A 20,704-nucleotide genomic window follows, 5' to 3' on the forward strand; every position below is an offset into this window, starting at 1 on the left:
TGATATTCCACTTGGGAACCCTGCAGCCCAATGGTATCAATGTGGATTTCACAAGCTACAAAATCTCCCCTCCCCTACTGCATCCCAAAACCAGCCCAGCTCGTCCTCGCCTCCCCTAACCTGTTCTTCCTCTCACCTATCCCCTCCTTCCACCTCAAGCCGCACCTCCATTTCCTACCTATTAACCTCATTGCACCCCCTTGACCTGTCTGTCCTCCCCGGAGTGACCTATCCCCTCACTACTTCCCACCCATACTCTCCTCTCCACCTATCTTCTCGCCTATCCATTTTTGATCCGCCTCCCCCTCTCTCCCTATTTATTTCAGAACCCTTTCCCCATCCCCCTTTTCTGATGAAGGGTCTAGGCCCGAAACATCAGCTTTTGTCCTCCTAAGATGCTGCTTGACCTGCTGTGTTCATCTAGCTCCACACTTTGTTATCTTGGATCAGCATCGGCAGTTCCCATTATCTCTGATACAATGGCAGCAAATGATTGGCTTATTTGGACAGCTGACCCATAACGCACAAACTAGCTCTGACTTCCTTATCATCACATTTGACCCTTGGGGCTGGAAAATTATCCCTTGCCTCATCAGAGACTGACATTACAATGTGATTACACATATAGAGTTGCTGATAGGATGATCAGCCTAGACATGATGGGCTGAATGGCCTTGTCATGCACTATAAAAGTGCAAGGGCTCTATGATGTAGCTTTAACAAGGAAGACCAGCGGATCCTCCAATGAAATGGCGTAGACAGCCCTGGAATTTCTACAGCACTGTAAAGGAAGAAACTTGTGGGAAAAGCATAGAAGTTTAGAATTCCAACCAATGACCCTTGGGTGTGTTGGGTAATGGGACTGTGTATGTGATGACAATGATGTACATGAAGGTGTAACTCAAACTGATTATGACAGCTAAGTACATTTGAGATCCTAAGAGGAATGTAAGAACTGTATATAGAGCAGGAATCAGTTTTCCATATATTAGAATGTAACTAAATAGTTTATTTGAACTCCTAACAATACTGACCCTTCAATAAGGTAGAGACAGGGATGGAGCAAACTCAAAGTAACAATGCTAAGTAGTCTCTCCCAAAAATGTACCACAGACACCCACCTCATGTTGGGTAGAACACTAGATCAGTGGAACAGAGGCTGGAGTCCAAGGTGGCAGCGCCGTTCATGGAGATAAAAGGCTTAGCGCACATCAGATAGTGACCAGGAAATTCAGTGGTCTAAATGCCAGCAGACTATAAATGCAGCTAGTTCTAGAGCAATTCGTAATGTTTAAGACTCATCTGCTAATCAAAACATGGCTTTAATTACACATGCACAAATCTTCCAGCTTTTCTTAATATTTAATAAGCCAACAAGGTATAGAAGTAAGAGATAACATGGTGTGGAGCTGGATGAACACAGCAGGCCAAGCTGCATCAGAGGAGCAGGAAGGCTGATGTTTCAGGCCTAGACCCTTCTTCAGAAAAAGACCCTTCTATAGAAATAATCTGGAATTTATCAGCAATCCATCAAGAGGACATTAATTTCAAATTTCTGGCATGACTGACACTATTCAAACACAACAAGCACAGCATGATTTTGAAAATTCTTCACATGAAATCATAACAGTATGAAATAATTAGAATCGACACACAAAATTACATTGTTTGTGTAAACATTTTTGTATGATGCTCTTTTAAAATTATCTTAAAATAAATGCTGTACCAGAGAACTAATGGCACACAGGAAATTCCAAGACTAATGTCAAGACTTCTGTGTACATGATAAAGCAAAAAGTGTGGGAACACTCAATGGGTTTGACAGTATCTGTGGTGTGAAAAAAAGTGTATAATATTTCCACAATCATTAGCAAGACCTGCCATCTAAAAACAAACATATGAATAAAGTCAGGACTGAACCAATGATGAGAATTCAGCATTGAATCCACATTTACATCTCCTCCAGGCCCATCTGTTGTTCCTTTACTTGCCCTAATACCCCCTTTTGTCTTTCACTGTTTTCCCTCATCATTTAGTTTAATTTAATCACTCCTGTCTTCCACTCAACCTCTTGCTCTCGTTTTCCCCTAACCTGCTTTGCAGGCTCTATCATTTCTTTAAATGTGGACTGTATTTGGTGATGCGTACTGCAACCCATATGCATTTACAACACCTGAATGAATGCTACAAGTCACAACATGCCATATAATCCGTTTAATTCCCAGCAACAATCTTTCCCAATCCTCACTACATTTACTTTGTATAATCCTCATTCACTTACATCATAGTGTAGTATAAGGTAGTTACTACATGAAGTGGTTAAACACCAGCTACGCTCAGTCCATCAGAATATAAAGCACTTTTTCCAGAAGGAGCTAACCATGTTCTAGTGCTAAGATCCATGTAACTAACAGTAAGGTGTACTTACTCATAACAGCCTGGTGTCCCACAAGAGACTATCACATATCTCCAATGTAATGTAACTAGCCATTAAGTACCATGTAATGAACCTATTTTGTTTATCGTGACCAACCCTATCTACTGATGGAAGACACTGTGTGGACATCTTTCCTCACTTGGCATTACACTGATACCAATAAGAAGGATTGGTGACAGTGAATGTCCCCGAGGCATTCCAGATGATCCCAGTGGACATGATCACAACATGTACCACGCCAACAATATTGTAAAATGTACCACATAACATATAATGCTCAATACTTATTCCACCAAATTATTACTTTCCATTCTCAGTTCTCAGAAATCTATGACTAACTGTATCCATTCCACAGTATTTTCTCTCTTCAATTTCTCACCATAAAAATGACTTTATTCGTACTCTTAGGAAATATGTGTCCTGCTATTTAGTGGAAAATTCATTACAGTCAATGGTACAATAATTGATTAAATCACTAATAACCATTTAAGTTTGGCATTTGAATACCCTCAAGGCATATTTAGTAAAAACTCTAAGATAACTTGAACTCACTAGTCACTGATATTATATATTCCAGTGGTAGGAAAATGCACAACCAGCGAAAGGAGGCACAGTCGCAACTCTTACATCTCTGTTTACTGGGTCTGATCATCAACTGGAAATATTAGCATTTTTTTCCGTCTCACTGTCTATAGCTGATACCTAATCTGCTGAGGGTTTCCAACATTGTCTGTTCTTGGTTCCGATTGCCCGTATCCACAATATTTTGCTTTCTCATGCTGACATCTTTAAAAGGCACCACTTTATCACAAGACATAAACAACAAGTAAATGCAGAATCCTACAAGGAAACCTACATTGAAAGGAAGGCCGAGGTTTGTGTATTGTAACTCTGGACTTCCCAGTGAGTAAAATTCCTTGCTGAGACCCTGCAATGTTCAAATTCCCTCCTTCAGGAAATGTTTTGTGACTGTACCTTTATAAACGTGCCTTCTTGTGCATTGCATGTGATCTTTAAGTTGGCAGGATCTGTCCCATTCGAGTCTAACAAATCCTTCAGCACCTCGGCGTAAATCTCATACATAGATATTGAAAGAGACCACATTGCAGTGGCCTGTAATTTCTGCAGGTATGGTGCGTCTAGGGTTATGACACAGAAAGAAGGAGGTGCATAGTTTTAGTTCAGATTTGCAGCAATTTAAGGAAATGAGACGTATATTTTAAGACAGAAGATTGGCAATTGTCAATTTTTAATTACAGATAGAATAGCTCAAATCCAGGTAATTGAAAATTGGGCTCCTTCAAAAACTGGACACATTTGACATATTCATTTACCAATTAATTAAAGTTTTAAAATTTGGCTAGGTCCTGCATTAGTGTGGTTTAGTTCCAGAATAGTTATTCTTCATACTTTACATTCTGAATCACCGTTGACCCCACCTGACCTGAGTTGGCCCAAAACATACACAGCCCAATGGCTCAACTCAAAAGCTAAAACTATCCCAAGTCAGGCACAACCTTGGTCCCAACGTTCCCAGATTTCAGGTCCTGGTATTGTAACAAAAACTACAATTTTATGCCACAGTACTAAAGGTTACATTAACCTCAGCTGGACAAAAGATCCCTTTTATTCTTCAGATATCAAGTTAGACAATTGGATTCTCAATGGCTTCACCATTGCCTTCTCTGTCATCCCCTCTAAACTACAATCCTCTTCGCATCCTCCAATTCTGAACCCTAGCATATTCATGCTTTTTAATCACTCCATCATTGGCAGGCATGCATTTAGCTCCCTGAGTCCAACATTGTACGGAATTCCTACCCTAAAGCTCTCTGCCATTCCATCGCTCTTTCCTCTTTAAAGATGCTCCTTCCTTCTTAACTTTTGAACAAAACCTTTGGTAGCGAGTTTTGAGAAGATTTGTAGCTCAGGTTGAGGTTCTGGATGTGAGTTTGCTCGCTGAGCTGCAAGGTTCGTTTTCAGACGTTTCGTCACCATTCTAGATAACATCATCAGTGAGACTCCGACGAAGCGCTGGTGTTATGTCCCGCTTTCTATTTATCTGGTTAGGTTTCCTTGGGTTTATTAGAAGAAATTAAAGGAAGCCTTCAAGACCATCAATAATACCCTTTACTGGCATAACATTCACAAAAGAGGAGGAAAATAACAACAAACTGCCATTCCTAGATGTCACAGCAGAGCGAACAGCCAATGGGGAACTTCAAACCAGCGTCTACAGGAAAACAACACATACGGACCAAATACAGAACTACAGGAGCAACCATCCCAACACCCACAAACGAAGCTGCATTAGAACATTATTTCAATGAGCCACCACACACTGCAGCACAGAGGAACTACGCAGAGCAGAGGAAAATCACCTATACAGCGTATTCAAAAAGAACGGGTACCCTATGAACACAGTCCGCCGATTCCTCAGCAATAAACCCAAACAAACAGACAAAACGGGCCCAGAAACCATAACCACTCTCCCCTACATCAAAGACATTTCCGAAATGACTGCCAGACTACTCGGACCTCTTGGCATCAGGGTAGCCCACAAACCCACCAACACACTAAAACAGCAGCTAATGAACTTAAAAGACCCTATACAGACAACAAATAAAACGAACGTCATCTACAAAATACCTTGCAAGAACTGTGACAAACACTACATTGGACAAACTGGCAGGAAGCTAGCCACCAGGATACATGAACATCAACTAGCCACAAAACGACATGACCCACTATCACTCGTATCCTTACGTACAGATGAGGAAGGACACCACTTTGATTGGGACAACACATCCATCCTAGGACAAGCCAAACAGAGACACGCATGAAAATTCCTAGAAGCATGGCTTTCCAACCGGAACTCCATCAACAAGCACATCGATTTGGAGCCAATCTAGCATCCCCTGAGAAAAAGAACAGGAAATGACATCATCAACCCAAGGAAACCTAACCAGATAAATAGAAAGCATGACATAACACCAGTGCTTCGTCGGAGGCTCACTGACGATGTTACCTAGAATGGTGATGAAACGTCTGAAAATGAACCTTCCAGCTCAGCGAGCAAACTCACATCCAAAGCCTTTGGCCATCTGGTCTGCAATCATCTGATGAAGGTTGGTGCCAAAATTTACTTGACATAGCCTGTACGAAACCCCATGGAAAGTTTTATCATTCAAAAGGTATCTTAATGTTTCTGTAATTTTTTTATACAACTGTGGAATGATTACAACGCAAGAGGAGGATATTTGAGTTATGTCAGTTATAAGCAAGAACAAATCTTTTGATCCCAATCCCCAGCTCTTTGGCCTTGTAAAACTTTTCCCCGTGGATTTCATCTAATTTTATTTGGAAGGCTGTCTTGAAATGACCTCCATTGCAATCTCAGGCAGCTACCAAATCCATCCACCGCTGATCTCAGAGTAATTTATACCTCCCACATCCACTGCCTCTGAGACTGGGAGTTCCAAAATCGCACAACACTCTCAGAGAAAAAAATTCCTCATCTCTGTCCTAAAAGGGTGATCCCTAATTTTAAAACAATGCCCCCTGGTTCTGGGATCAGCTTCAAGAGGAAATGTGATATCCATGTTTGCTTTGTCAAAACCATTCAGGATCTAATACACTTGATTAATTCACTCTCACTCTTCGAAACTCTAGTGGAAACAAGCCCAGCCTGTCCAATCTAAGGCAAACATAATACAACCCACTCACTCCAGGGTTCAGTTCCGTAAACCTCCTCTGAAACACCTCGAATGCATTTGCTTTATTCTTTAAATAAGGAGACCAAAATTTTACTCGGTATTTGTGATGTGACCTCACCAATATCCTGTATGACTAAAACGTGATATCCTTACTTTTATGCTCCATTCTTTTTATAATAAAGAATAGCATCTCATTCACCTTTCTTAATTATATGCCTGCATACAAACTCTTTGTGACTCATGAATTGAAACACTTAGATGCCTCTGCACTCAGACTCTCACAGTTATTCCCTGTTTGATGAATAATCTGCCTTTTGTTCAGTGCTGAGTAACCTACCAAAGATGTAATCGATTGTCAAAGGTATGATTGCTAATCGATCATTCTTGTCTCCAACCAACGTGTACAACTTGCCGGAGTTGGTTTCGCCGAAAACCACAACACAGGTGTTCATTCCTTCCGTGAACACACTGAGCAGGGGCTGCACAGTCCTGGTGAATAATTCCTGTGTGGAAGCGTTCTGGCCAAAAATCTCCTGAAATCTGAGCAAGAAAACACAGTAAGGCTCTGGACATCGGGGAAGACTCTTCCTCACCACTTCTTGCAGGCCGTATGGCATCACAGGCTTCAAAATGGAACATGAGGCAGATGGGGGAGGGAAACTACTGGGGGAGAATGGAACTTGAATCTAAAGATCGGAACAGATGAGTAAATTGGGAGCTGTAAGTGTTCACAGACACCTTAGGTGAAGTCGATAGGGCCACTTTTCTCTTTATTCGCAACCGTAGAGGCAAATTCAAAGTCTCTTCGTGGACAGAATATGGGGCTGAGATCAGGATGAGGGATAGTAAAAATGAGAAGGTCAATTCCACAAATAACATGCTCTTGTTCAGAGTTTTTTGTGTATTGTGAGTTTTATATTTTTTGTATTGCTATTTCATATTTAAAAATTGCCAGACATCCTGCATATTTAGCTTTTACTTTCAATGTTCAGACCATTTTAATAGAACGTTGAACATAGAACATTACAGCACGGTACAGGCCCTTCGGACCTCGATGTTGTGCCGACCTGTCATACCAATCTGAAGCCCATTTAACCTACACTATTCCATGTACATCCATATGCTTGTCCAATGATGACTTAAATGTACTTAAAGTTGGCAAATCTACTACCGTTGCAGGCAAAGCGTTCCATTCCCTTACTACTCTCTGAGTAAAGAAACTACTTCTGACATCTGTCCTATATCTTTCACCCCTCAATTTAAAGCTATGCCCCCTCGTGCTTGCCGTCACCATCCTAGGAAAAAGGCTCTCCCTATCCACCCTATCTAACCCTCTGATTATTTTATATGTTTCAATTAAGTCACCTCTCAACCTTCTCTCTAATGAAAACAGCCTCAAGTCCCTCAATCTTTCCTCGTAAGACCTTCTCTCCATACCAGGCAACATCCTGGTAAATCTCCTCTGCACCCTTTCCAAAGCTTCCACATCCTTCTTATAATGCGGTGACCAGAACTGTACGCAATACTCCAAGTGCAGCCGCACCAGAGTTTTGTACAGCTGCAGCATAACCTCTTGGTTCCGGAACTCGATCCCTCTATTAATAAAAGCTAAAACACTGTATGCCTTCTTAACAACCTCGTCAACCTGGGTGGCAACTTTCAAGGATCTGTGTACATGGACACCGAGATCTCTCGGCTCATCTGCACTACCAAGAATCTTACCATTAGCCCAGTACTTTGCATTCCAGTTACTCCTACCAAAGTGGAAAGATAGTGTGGACCCGATAGGCTGAATAGCCTGCTTCCACACTTGTCCGCATTAAACTCCATTTGCCACTTCTCAGCCCAGCTCTGCAGCTTATCTATGTCTCTCTGCAACCTACAGCATCCTTTGTCACTATCCACAACTCCACCGACCTTAGTGTCGTCTGCAAATTTACTAACCCATCCTTCTACGCCCTCATTCAGGTCATTTATAAAAATGACAAACAGCAGCGGACCCAACACCGACCCTTGCGGTACACCTTGCGGTAATAATGCATTAATTGTTTAAATTTGTATCAGAATCAAAATGGTAGGGAAATGGAGATACATGATAAGGGACATGGTAAACAACAGTGAGAAACTATTAAGTGCTAACTACTTGATATGGTTTCATTTGCCTTTTTCATTCTCAGTACCTAAAATTTCCGAAATCCAAAATTAAGATTTAAACAAAATTGGAACAAATATACATCTATGACTGAATGATATTAAAGGTACCTGCTAAGCTGATATTTTTTGTCTGTTAATTGCAACCCATTATGAGCTTAACTGCATGTTAGATCTTATGCACACATATGGTCTCAGTCAAGTTTTACTTTGGTAGACTGGGGTAGCACGATGGCTCAGTGGTTAGCTCCTGCTGCCTGACAGCTCCAGGGTTAAATTCCACCCTCAGGTGACTGTGCAAACTCCACACAGACATTCACCCCGTGGCTATGTGGGTTCCCTCGAGGTGTTCTAGTTTCCTCCTCCAAAGATGTGCGGGTTAAGTGGATTGGCCATGGTAAATGCAAGGATAGGATAGGGGGTTGGGCCTTGGTGGGATGTTCTTTGGGAGGATAGTGTGGACCCGATAGGCTGAATAGCCTGCTTCCACACTGCAGCGGTTCTATGAAACACATTCTAATTGTGCAACGTTACATACACATCATTAAGCAACGAAACGATAGCGACAGCAAATAAATGTATTGATGCATTAAAATTTCAGCTGAATTCAACTTTGAGTTGTGTCACTTCACACATTGGCTTTAATACATCTCCTATGCCTGATTGCTGCATTTTCCTATAAACTTGTGTACATTCACTTTGTTTTAAAGTGAAAACCTTCTGGTTTGACCATGTCTCATTCCCAAAACTAGGCCATGAAGAAAACAATGATGCAGAAAATATCCCAAAACAGGAAAGAAAAGATGGGTTTTGCTGTACATTCTTCTGAAGAAGGGTCACTGGACTCAGAGCCTTAGCTCTGTTTTCTCTTCTCAGATGCTGGGTTTTTCCAGCCGCTTCCATTTTTGTTTGTGATATGAGTCAAGTGTCAATTTAAAGTCTTCACAAGATTTTAACATCCCGATGTGTCCCCAGATGATGCCCTTTCTCAGCTAATCTGCAAAGTGCTAAATCCTCCACCCAAATTCTCAAAACCCATCTGCAGTTTACTTGGAATTTGTCACTCCACTGAACAGGATGTTCGTCAACCACACTTAGATTCTTAGACCTTTGTGTCAGTCCCTGCCTAGTTCCCAACTCCATCCCCTTGTTTACAGATCCTGTGATTTCCCTCCTTTGCCCTTAGCCCCTTTCTCCCAGCTGAACCCAGACCCTAATCTCAGTAGTGCCCTAGGCCCCACTTCTGTTGTTTTCAAAGCATGATATTGATTCCTGGCTCAAAGAGGTACTGATGATCAGTCTGAAAATGTTAGACCTGTTCTCCTTTCCTAATTCCCCTGGATTCCAACCATAGAGTCCCTACAGCATGGAAGCAGGCCATTCAGCAAATAAGTTGACACTGACCCTCCGAAGAGCATCCCACCCAGACCCACCCCATCCTTGTAAACCTGCATTTCTTGTGGAAAATCAACCTAGCCTGCATATCTATGGACACTGTGGGCAATTTAGCATGGCCAATCCACCTAGCCTGCACATCTATGGAACTGTGGGCAATTTAGCAGGGCCAATCCACCTAGCCTGCATATCTATCAGTGGTGGGACGAACACAGAGGAAACTCATGCAGACACAAGGAGAAAGTGCAAACTTCACAGGCAGTCATCCAAGTTGGGACGGAACCTCTGTCCCTAGTCCTATAATCCAGCAGCACTAACCACTGAACCAACATGCCACCTATAATGGTATCGGAGATAATGGGAACTGCAGATGCTGGAGAATTCCAAGATAATAAAATGTGAGGCTGGATGAACACAGCAGGCCCAGCAGCATCTCAGGACCACAAAAGCTGACGTTTCAGGCCTGGATCCTTCATCAGAGAGGGGGATGGGGAGAGGGAACTGGAATAAATAGGGAGAGAGGGGGAGGCGGACCGAAGATGGAGAGTAAAGAAGATAGGTGGAGAGAGTATAGGTGGGGAGGTAGGGAGGGGATAGGTCAGTCCAGGGAAGACGGACAGGTCAAGGAGGTGGGATGAGGTTAGTAGGTAGATGGGGGTGCGGCTTGGGGTGGGAGGAAGGGATGGGTGAGAGGAAGAACAGGTTAGGGAGGCAGAGACAGGTTGGACTGGTATTGGGATGCAGTGGGTCGGGGGGAAGAGCTGGGCTGGTTGTGTGGTGCAGTGGGGGGAGGGGACGAACTGGGCTGGTTTAGGGATGCAGTAGGGGAAGGGGAGATTTTGAAACTGGTGAAGTCCACATTGATACCATTAGGCTGCAGGGTTCCCAGGCGGAATATGAGTTGCTGTTCCTGCAACCTTCGGGTGGCATCATTGTGGCAGTGCAGGAGGCCCATGATGGACATGTCATCAAGAGAATGGGAGGGGGAGTGGAAATGGTTTGCGACTGGGAGGTGCAGTTGTTTGTTGCGGACTGAGCGGAGGTGTTCTGCAAAGCGGTCCCCAAGCCTCCGCTTGGTTTCCCCAATGTAGAGGAAGCCACACCGGGTACAGTGGATGCAGTATACCACATTGGCAGATGTGCAGGTGAACCTCTGTTTAATGTGGAATGTCATCTTGGGGCCTGGGATCCCACCACTGTCTGCTTTCCGGAGAGACCACTGTCTCCGTGACTCCCTTGTTCGCTCCACACTGCCCTCCAACCCCACCACACCCGGCAGCTTCCCCTGCAACCGCAGGAAATGCTACACTTGCCCCCACACCTCCTCCCTCACCCCTATCCCAGGCCCCAAGATGACATTCCACAATAAGCAGAGGTTCACCTGCACATCTGCCAATGTGGTATACTGCATCCACTGTACCCGGTGTGGCTTCCTCTACATTGGGGAAACCAAACGGAGGCTTGGAGACCGCTTTGCAGAACACCTCCGCTCAGTTTGCAACAAACAACTGCACCTCCCAGTCGCAAACCATTTCCACTCCCCCTCCCATTCTCTAGATGACATGTCCATCATGGGCCTCCTGCACTGCCACAATGATGCCACCCGAAGGTTGCAGGAACAGCAACTCATATTCCGCCTGGGAACCCTGCAGCCTAATGGTATCAATGTGGACTTCACCAGTTTCAAAATCTCCCCTTCCCCAACTGCATCCCTAAACCAGCCCAGTTCGTCCCCTCCCCCCACTGCACCACACAACCAGCCCAGCTCTTCCCCCCCACCCACTGCATCCCAATACCAGTCCAACCTGTCTCTGCCTCCCTAACCGGTTCTTCCTCTCACCCATCCCTTCCTCCCACCCCAAGCCGCACCCCCATCTACCTACTAACCTCATCCCACCTCCTTGACCTGTCCGTCTTCCCTGGACTGACCTATCCCCTCCCTACCTCCCCACCTATACTCTCTCCACCTATCTTCTTTACTCTCCATCTTCGGTCCGCCTCCCCCTCTCTCCCTATTTATTCCAGTTCCCTCTCCCCATCCCCCTCTCTGATGAAGGATCCAGGCCTGAAACATCAGCTTTTGTGCTCCTGAGATGCTGCTTGGCCTGCTGTGTTCATCCAGCCTCACATTTTATTATCTGCCACCTATAATGGCTGCCCCTCTGCTGAAGATCAGCATCCTTCGCAAATACAACTTGATATATTATCAATGTTACAACATATTGTAAAAAGACCAAAGAACATCTGGTAAACCTTGCTCAGCAGTAAATTGCACATATTTCTACTGAGAATTAAGATTAGCTGTGGCTATTACCATTAATGCTGTTAGGTGATATTCTAATGGGAGAGGTAATGCTAAATTATGCTAGATTCAGTCAATATCACTTATTTTACCATTACTTGATACAGTACAATATTTTCCCTACTAACTACTGAAACTAACTTATGGGGGGACAAAAGCTGCTGTTTGTTTGTCAGTACCTGAAATTTCCAATCTCCAAAATAACTTTTATTTTAAATTGCATACGGTCACAAATGATTGCATGGATATTGGAGTGAAACTTTACATTTTAAGCTTGCCTATTCCTAAAGTTTACCTATGAACCAAACAATGATAGTGGATTAAAAAGAACAAAAATGTAACAGAGGAAGCTATGGTGATTCCTGAAGGAGAGAAGGGTCATCTTGGGTCTGAATATTTAAAAGGGACCTGAGGGGCAACATTCAGAAGGTGGAATTAACTTGCAGAGGAAGTGTTAAATGCAGGTACAGTTACAATGTTTAAAAGACATTTGAACAGATACATAAATAGAAAGGGTTGAAGGAAATATGGGCTAAGCAAGGGCAAATGGGACTAGTTTAGTTTGGGAAAACTGGTCAGCACGGATGAGTTGGTCCAAAGGGTCTGTTTCTGTGCTGTATGACTCTATTTGAATAGAGTCATCAAGTCATACAGTCATACAGTACAGAAGTAGACCCTTTGATCCAACCAGTCTATACCAACCATAGTCCCAAACTAAACAAGCTCCACCTGCCTTCGCCCATATTCATCCAAACCTTTCATATTCATGTATGTATCCAAATGTCTTTTTAGGTGCGGTAACTGTACCCACATCTATCACTTCTTCTGGAAATTTATTCCTCACCTAAACCACTCCCTGTGCAAAAAAAATTGCCCTTCATGTCATTTTTAAATCTTTCTCCTCTCACCTTAAAAATATGCCCCCTCAGACTTGAAATTCCCTACTCTAGGGAAAAGATACCTCATGATTTTATAAACCTCTATAAGGTTATCCTTTAACCCCCCCCACACTCCAGTTAAAAGAAAACCAGTCTATCCAACCTCTCCTTATAGCTCAAACCATCCATTCCGAGCAACATCCTGGTAAATCTCTTCTGAACCCTCTCCAGTTTAATAATATCCCTCCTACAATAGACCGATCAGAATTGGAAATCTCAAGCCACATTCCCAATTAATGCCACTTTTCAGCATTCTGCAATGTGCGAAATCCTACAGGGAAGGGTTACATTTACCCTTTGAATTATCCTTTGCAGCTTTTAATTATTTAAATTTTCCTTTAAAGGCCTTAACATACCTCAACAGCCAAAACGTAGTCATTTCTCTTCCACTTTGAACTGTAGAGATCCTTCACTGCATTTTGCAGAGCTCAGGTCTGAGCCGGATTGCTGGGGCACCCCTGCCAAGTCACACGGAGTGCCCAGAAATGTGCCCTTCCTTGGCTCCCAGAGCTTACCTGCAGGCAGCTCCTCCATCAGAGGCTGTGTAGATGGTCTTTCCCTCCGCTGAGATCTGTAAGTTGTGGCCCTGCTCTGGTTGGCGAGACGGCTGTATTCGTGCCACTACATCGATGTTCATTCTCACAGCCTATTGGTGTTTGGAGATCGGTGCCTGCGATGTTCTCGAATAGGTCACTGAATGTAATATGGAAATCAACATCCTTCGTTACTATAGGAACACATTACTCCATCCGTTGAGCATATCGTCTATGAACACAGGATCAGCATATGGTCTTTGACGTTGTTCTGCCATTCAATTAGATATTGGCTGATCTAAACTCAAAATGTGTTTTAGGTGAAAGCCAGGAAGAATTTGTCCATGTTTTGGATCCCAATCTGTAATTGGCCCATGCCTGGAGATGGGCAGCACGCAGACAGTTGTGCGGATACCCTGCACTGGAAGATATTTTGCTTCCGTCTTCGCTGTGTAGATAGTAAACATCCCAGAAATGGCTGGGAATGGGGAGGTGAAAAGGGAGGAACTTTAATCGAAAATACATTGCGATTGCCAGGCAAATGGAAATTATTAGAGCGTTCATAAGTCCCCAGAGCCAGGTCGTCTACATCCTGGGGTCACTGCTGAGGAGTTGGCACTATTACTGCTGCCAATTTACATGGAGAGGGTTGTCCACTTGATGCCCTGGATGTTGGAGCTGGGCAGGGTACTAAGCAGAGACCTTCCAGAACTGAAGGGGCTACAGCAAGGGGATAAGTAAGGGAAAATATGCTTCAAAATGGCTAGGCTTTCTCCCTCCAAAATATTTTAAAACACTAAATGAGAAAGTGGATCTTTACTGAGCTGTATGTGTGTGCGTGAGAGAAAGAAAGGGAGAGAGGGAGAAGGTCCACTCCAAACAAACATCAGCACTGACATTCTGTCCCAGGACAATCTAACAAGAGGGAGCAGAGTGGACTTGGAGAGGGCCAAGGGCACTTGTAGCTTTCAAGCCCCTCATCCCACTCCAGACAAACTGCATTTCTAAATTCTGTGCTGACAATGTCGGGGCAAGACTCATTTCCCCAAATCTATTATTTCATCCTGATTTTCTTCCCAAAACGTCAATTTCTTTCCTCTTTTCAGTCACCCTCCTCTGCCTAACTACTCACATTTTTACAGGGCCAGTCAGGGAACAGAATCACACTGTTAACCAGGCACAAGAGGAGGGAATTCTTACAAAGGGGAAGCAGGCCATTCAGCTCATTGAGTCCACACTAAACCTCCGAAGAGCATCTCACCCAGGCTCACCCCTCGACCATATCCTTGTAACCTTGCATTTCCCTTGGCTAACCCACCTAACCTGTGCAATCCCTGGACATCACGGGTGATTTAGAATGGCCAGTCCACCTAACCTACACATCTTTGGACTGTGGGAGGAATCCGGAACACGTGGTGGAAACCCATGCAGACACAGGGAGAACGTACAAACCTCACACAGACAGTGACACGAGTATGGAATCAGACCGAGGTCCTTGGCGCTGTGAGGCAGCAGTGCTAACCACTAGGCTGCGGGGTAGCCCAATGTGGAGAGCGAGGCTCTTGTCAGTGAGCAGAGCAGCAGGTTAGACTGCAGCGTTATCTCTCTCTCTCTGTCTCTCTAGCTCTGAGCCGGCCTAGCTGACACACTGAGAGATGGACGTGTAGAACCCCACATCCTAAACAGTGTTCCTCCTGTACACATAGAACATAGAACATTACAGCACAGTAGAGGCCCTTCGGCCCTCGATGTTGTGCCAACCTGTCATACCGATCTCAAGCCCATCTAACCTACACTATTCCATGTACGTCCATATGCTTATCCAATGATGACTTAAATGTACCTAAAGTTGGCGAATCTACTACCGTTGCAGGCAAAGTGTTCCATTCCCTTACTACTCTCTGAGTAAAGAAACTACCTCTGACATCTGTCCTATATCTTTCACCCCTCAATTTAAAGCTATGCCCCCTCGTGCTCGCTGTCACCATCCTAGGAAAAAGGCTCTCCCTATCCACTCTATCTAACCCTCTGTTTATTTTAAGTGTTTCAATTAAGTCGCCTCTCAACCTTCTTCTTTCTAATGAAAACAGCCTCAAGTCCCTCAGCCTTTCCTTGTAAGACCTTCCCTCCATACCAGGCAACATCCTAGTAAATCTCCTCTGCACCCTTTCTAAAGCTTCCACATCCTTCTTATAATGCAGTGACCAGAACTGTACACAATACTCCAACTGCGGCCGCACCAGAGTTTTGTACAGCTTCACCATAACCTCCTGGTTCCGGAACTCGATTCCTCTGTTAATAAAAGCTAAAACACTGTATGTCTTCTTAACAGCCCTGTCAACCTCGGTGGCAACTTTCCACTAGTAACTGGCGTCTAGGATGAACATTTCCCATCAACTACCACCCTCTGTCTTCTTTCAACAAGCCAATTTCCGATCCAAACTGCTATATCTCCCACAATTCCATTCCTCCGCATTTTGTACAATAGCCTATTGTGGGGAACCTTATCGAACGCCTTGCTGAAATCCATATACACCATATCAACCGGTTTACTCTCATCTACCTGTTTGGTTACCTTCTCAAAGAACTCAATAAGGTTTGTGAGGCACGACCTTCCCTTCACAAAACTGTGCTGACTATCCCCAATCAATTAATTCTTTTCTAGATGATTATAAATCCTATCCCTTATAACCTTTTCCAACACTTTACCAACAACTGAGGTAAGGCTCACTGGTCTATAATTACCAGGGTTGTCTCTACTCCCCTTCTTGAACAGGGGAACCACATTTGCTATCCTCCAGTCATCTGGCACTATTCCTGTAGACAATGACGAGTTAAATATCAATGCCAAAGGCTCGGCAATCTCCTCCCTGGCTCCCAGAGGATCCGAGGATAAATCCCATCTGGCCCAGGGGACTTATCAATCTTCAACCTCTGAAGGAATTCTAATATAACATCATTGGATTCAGTCTTAAAGTGTCAGCACTTGAATAGTGAATTCCCATTCACTTATCTATACAGGGATAGTAGGAACTGCCGATGCTGGAGAATCTGAGATAACAAGTTGTAGAGGAGAATAGTATCAGAGATAATGGGAACTGCAGATGCTGGAGATTCCAAGATAATAAAATGTGAGGCTGGATGAACACAGCAGGCCAAGCAGCATCTCAGGAGCACAAAAGCTGACGTTTCGGGCCTAGACCCTTCATCAGAGAGGGGGATGGGGGGAGGGAACTGGAATAAATAGGGAGAGAGGGGGAGGCGGACCGAAGATGGAGAGTAAAGAAGATAGGTGGAGAGGGTGTAGGTGGGGAGGTAGGGAGGGGATAGGTCAGTCCAGGGAAGACGGACAGGTCAAGGAGGTGGGATGAGGTTAGTAGGTAGCTGGGGGTGCGGCTTGGGGTGGGAGGAAGGGATGGGTGAGAGGAAGAACCGGTTAGGGAGGCAGAGACAGGTTGGACTGGTTTTGGGATGCAGTGGGTAGAGGGGAAGAGCTGGGCTGGTTGTGTGGTGCAGTGGGGGGAGGGGATGAACTGGGCTGGTTGAGGGATGCAGTGGGGGAAGGGGAGATTTTGAAACTGGTGAAGTCCACATTGATACCATATGGCTGCAGGGCACATCTGCACATCTGCCAATGTGGTATACTGCATCCACTGTACCCGGTGCGGCTTTCTCTACATTGGGGAAACCAAGCGGAGGCTTGGGGACCGCTTTGCAGAACACCTCCGCTCAGTTCGCAACAAACAACTGCACCTCCCAGTCGCAAACCATTTCCACTCCCCCTCCCATTCTCTTGATGACATGTCCATCATGGGCCTCCTGCACTGCCACAATGATGCCACCCGAAGGTTGCAGGAACAGCAACTCATATTCCGCCTGGGAACCCTGCAGCCATATGGTATCAATGTGGACTTCACCAGTTTCAAAATCTCCCCTTCCCCCACTGCATCCCTCAACCAGCCCAGTTCATCCCCTCCCCCCACTGCACCACACAACCAGCCCAGCTCTTCCCCTCTACCCACTGCATCCCAAAACCAGTCCAACCTGTCTCTGCCTCCCTAACCGGTTCTTCCTCTCACCCATCCCTTCCTCCCACCCCAAGCCGCACCCCCAGCTACCTACTAACCTCATCCCACCTCCTTGACCTGTCCGTCTTCCCTGGACTGACCTATCCCCTCCCTACCTCCCCACCTACACCCTCTCCACCTATCTTCTTTACTCTCCATCTTCGGTCCGCCTCCCCCTCTCTCCCTATTTATTCCAGTTCCCTCCCCCCATCCCCCTCTCTGATGAAGGGTCTAGGCCCGAAACGTCAGCTTTTGTGCTCCTGAGATGCTGCTTGGCCTGCTGTGTTCATCCAGCCTCACATTTTATTATCTAACAAGTTGTAGAGCTGGATGAACACAGCAGGCCAAGCAGCATCACAGGAGCAGGAAGTCTTTTTTTTGTGCGATTTTTCTGAAGGGTCTAGGATCAAAACTTGAGCCTTCCTGCTCCTCTCATGCTGCTTGGCCTGTTGTGTTCATCCAGCTCTAGTCCATGTTATCCCACTTATCTATACACATTTGGTTTACAAAATCCTTCTATAACCTAGACATGCAGATTGGACGATCACTTGTTGGTGGTAGTTTTGTATTTAAATTAATGTAAACATATCATCATGCCAGATGCCATTTACATTAACGTCAAAGTGCATTGGACTGATTCCTCACCAGGGAGTCAGAAGCGGGTAAGTTAATAGACCAGGGAAACTGAAATTTCCAGTAGAACTTCCAGCAACATCCAGGGGACAGATGTAATACAAGGAGATCCAGAAGCTTCTCCCTGACAGATACAAACAGCAGCCACTGGATATCGTCGATGAAAGTTAACCCTATGTCCCACAAGACAATTGTGTACGGACTTTGGGGTCTGAAGTGAAAGGTCTCTTGAAACAGTCAGGACCCAGAGGTCTCAGAGCACAGGCTCCCATGAAGATTACCCACCCAGAAAGCACTCCAAGCAGCAATTTCCAAAGAGCCAGGGCTTGCTGTATTATACAGTAAATACATTCCAATATTCCAGGGATACAGTCATCTAACACTCCCATCAGGGGGAGGTGATGGCCTCGCAGTAATATTGCTGGACAGTCAATTCAGAGATCCAGGTAATATACCGCAGATTCGGGTCTGAATCCTGCCACGGTAGATGGTGGAATTTGAATTCAATAAATGCCTGAAATTGAGAGTCTACTGATGACTGCAAATCCATTGTCGATTGTTGGAAAAACCCATCTGGCTCACTAATGCCCCGGAAGGGAAGGGAACAGCCATCCTTACCTGGCCTGGCCTACATGTGACTCCAGACCCACAGCAATGTGGTTGACTCTAAACTTGCCTCTGGGCAGTAAATGCTGCCGAGCTGGTGATGCCCTCATCCTGTGAATGAATAAAGAACTGTAAACTTCCTACCTTGTTCAATGGTCAGACATGACACAACACAGTGTTAAACTCCTGGAATTTATCCCAAACGTTTTCCAGCCCTGGGTCTGCGAACTCTCGGTGGCCTGTCAGTATTTGAATCTTTTTACCCTGACCCCTCGATTCCCAGAGTCGCTGCAATGTGTTCGACTGTTACCCTGGTAACACTGTAGTACAAACGAATCCCGCCTCCCAGCTATTGTCCAGGGAGCAGACAGACAGAGTGGTTGCTGTGATCTGTTGAATGAGCTTGTAGATCAATGTAACAGACACATTGAATTGTTCATGTAATTCCCGTTATTTGCACACTTTTATCGATAAAACCTATTATTTTGGGGAAAAAAGGAATAGTTGTTATGAACTCCATCGGCTCTGTGAGACCCTGTATTAGAGCTGAGGCACCTATTCCAAATGTAAGGCAGAGTGTCGTGGAAGTAAAAGGTTATGTTTTACAGGGAGAGAGGATTTACTCTTACTCGCCCCACCCGCCCCGCCAACTTTGCATCACCACTCTCTGGCTTAAATCTAGCCATTATACTCCGGGAGATGCTGGTGTAGTCACTGGACTCCTAGTGCAGAGGCCCAGGCTCATACTCTAGGGACATGAGTTCAGATCCTGCCATTCAAGGAATACAACCTGAAATTAAAAACTTGTTCAACAGTGACCATGAAGCGATTATGACAAAAAAGAGCCCATCTGGTTTAAGAACAACATTTCGGGAAGGAAAGCCAATCATCCTTACCTGGACTGATCTACCTGTGACTCCAGACTCACAGCAATGCAATTGACTCTTAACTGCCCTCTGAAATAGCTCTTGCAAGCCACAGAATTCAGAACAATCAGGGACTGGCAACAAATACTGGCCTAGCCAAGGACACACACATCCTGTGAAAGAATAGAGAGCAAGTGAAGTGGACATCCTTTCCATCTCGAATCTTCTATTAGGTTTGATCTATTTGTATTCAAGTACTGTTGCATCTTATAAACATAACATATGCAACTTCAGTTATTTATATATATGTAGAATGGACAGCTTAGGGCTATCCAGCCTGGAAACATAGAACATAGAACATTACAGCACAGTACAGGCCCTTCGGCCCTCGATGTTGTGCCGACCTGTCATACCGATCTCGAGCCCATCTAACCTACACTATTCCATGTACATCCATATGCTTATCCAATGACGACTTAAATGTACCTAAAGTTGGCGAATCTACTACCGTTGCAGGCAAAGCGTTCCATTCCCTTACTACTCTCTGAGTAAAGAAACTACCTCTGACATCTGTCCTATATCTTTCACCCCTCAATTTAAAGCTATGCCCCCTCCTGCTCGCCGTCACCATCCTAGGAAAAAGAGAAACTCGAGCAGAGATTTAGTAAAGGAACTTTCAATCATGAGGTGTCTGGACAGAACAGAGAGGGGAAATCTCTTCTCATTGGTAGAAGGATTGCAAATGAAAGGGCACAGTTTTAATGTAATGTAACTGGCAAATGGAACAATGGCAACCTGAGGAAACCGTTTTCATACAGTAAGTTTAGGATTTAGAATGCATTGCCTGATAGAGAGTTGGAGACAATTCAAATGAGACTTATAAGAGGAGATTGTATCATTATCTGAAAAGGAGAAATCTATGTGTAGGAGAAGATAGGGGAGTGATATTCAGTAAGTTGTTCTATAGAAACTCAGCACAGAAGCAATGCCTCCTTCAGTACTGCACCCACTCTGTAATCCTTTGTTAATTGTACTCAGATTAATTTAAAGAGCTAGGTTA

At 44.6% G+C, this 20,704-nt stretch overlaps 1 protein-coding gene across 2 annotated transcripts in view; it reads right to left on the reverse strand.

Annotated features, from left to right (window-relative positions):
• The window catches only part of ccdc78 (coiled-coil domain containing 78), an 81,480-nt gene extending 62,425 nt beyond the window's left edge, over positions 1 to 19,055 (reverse strand). The window contains exons 1-4 of one of the 2 annotated variants that reach the window (XM_059654117.1): positions 18,923 to 19,055; positions 13,455 to 13,632; positions 6,491 to 6,693; positions 3,413 to 3,576 (exon numbers count right to left, since the gene is read on the reverse strand). In XM_059654117.1, the coding sequence (XP_059510100.1) occupies positions 3,413 to 3,576; positions 6,491 to 6,693; positions 13,455 to 13,576 (489 nt within the window). In that variant the 5' untranslated portion in view covers positions 13,577 to 13,632; positions 18,923 to 19,055. Of the gene's footprint in view, positions 1 to 3,412; positions 3,577 to 6,490; positions 6,694 to 13,295; positions 13,406 to 13,454; positions 13,633 to 18,922 lie in introns of those variants that run through there. The other variant, XM_059654118.1, reaches the window with a different exon arrangement.
• Between the last annotated feature and the right edge of the window lie 1,649 nt (positions 19,056 to 20,704).

The sequence above is a fragment of the Stegostoma tigrinum genome, chromosome 23, assembly GCF_030684315.1.
Source record: "Stegostoma tigrinum isolate sSteTig4 chromosome 23, sSteTig4.hap1, whole genome shotgun sequence".
Classification (NCBI taxonomy): Eukaryota; Metazoa; Chordata; class Chondrichthyes; order Orectolobiformes; family Stegostomatidae; genus Stegostoma; species Stegostoma tigrinum.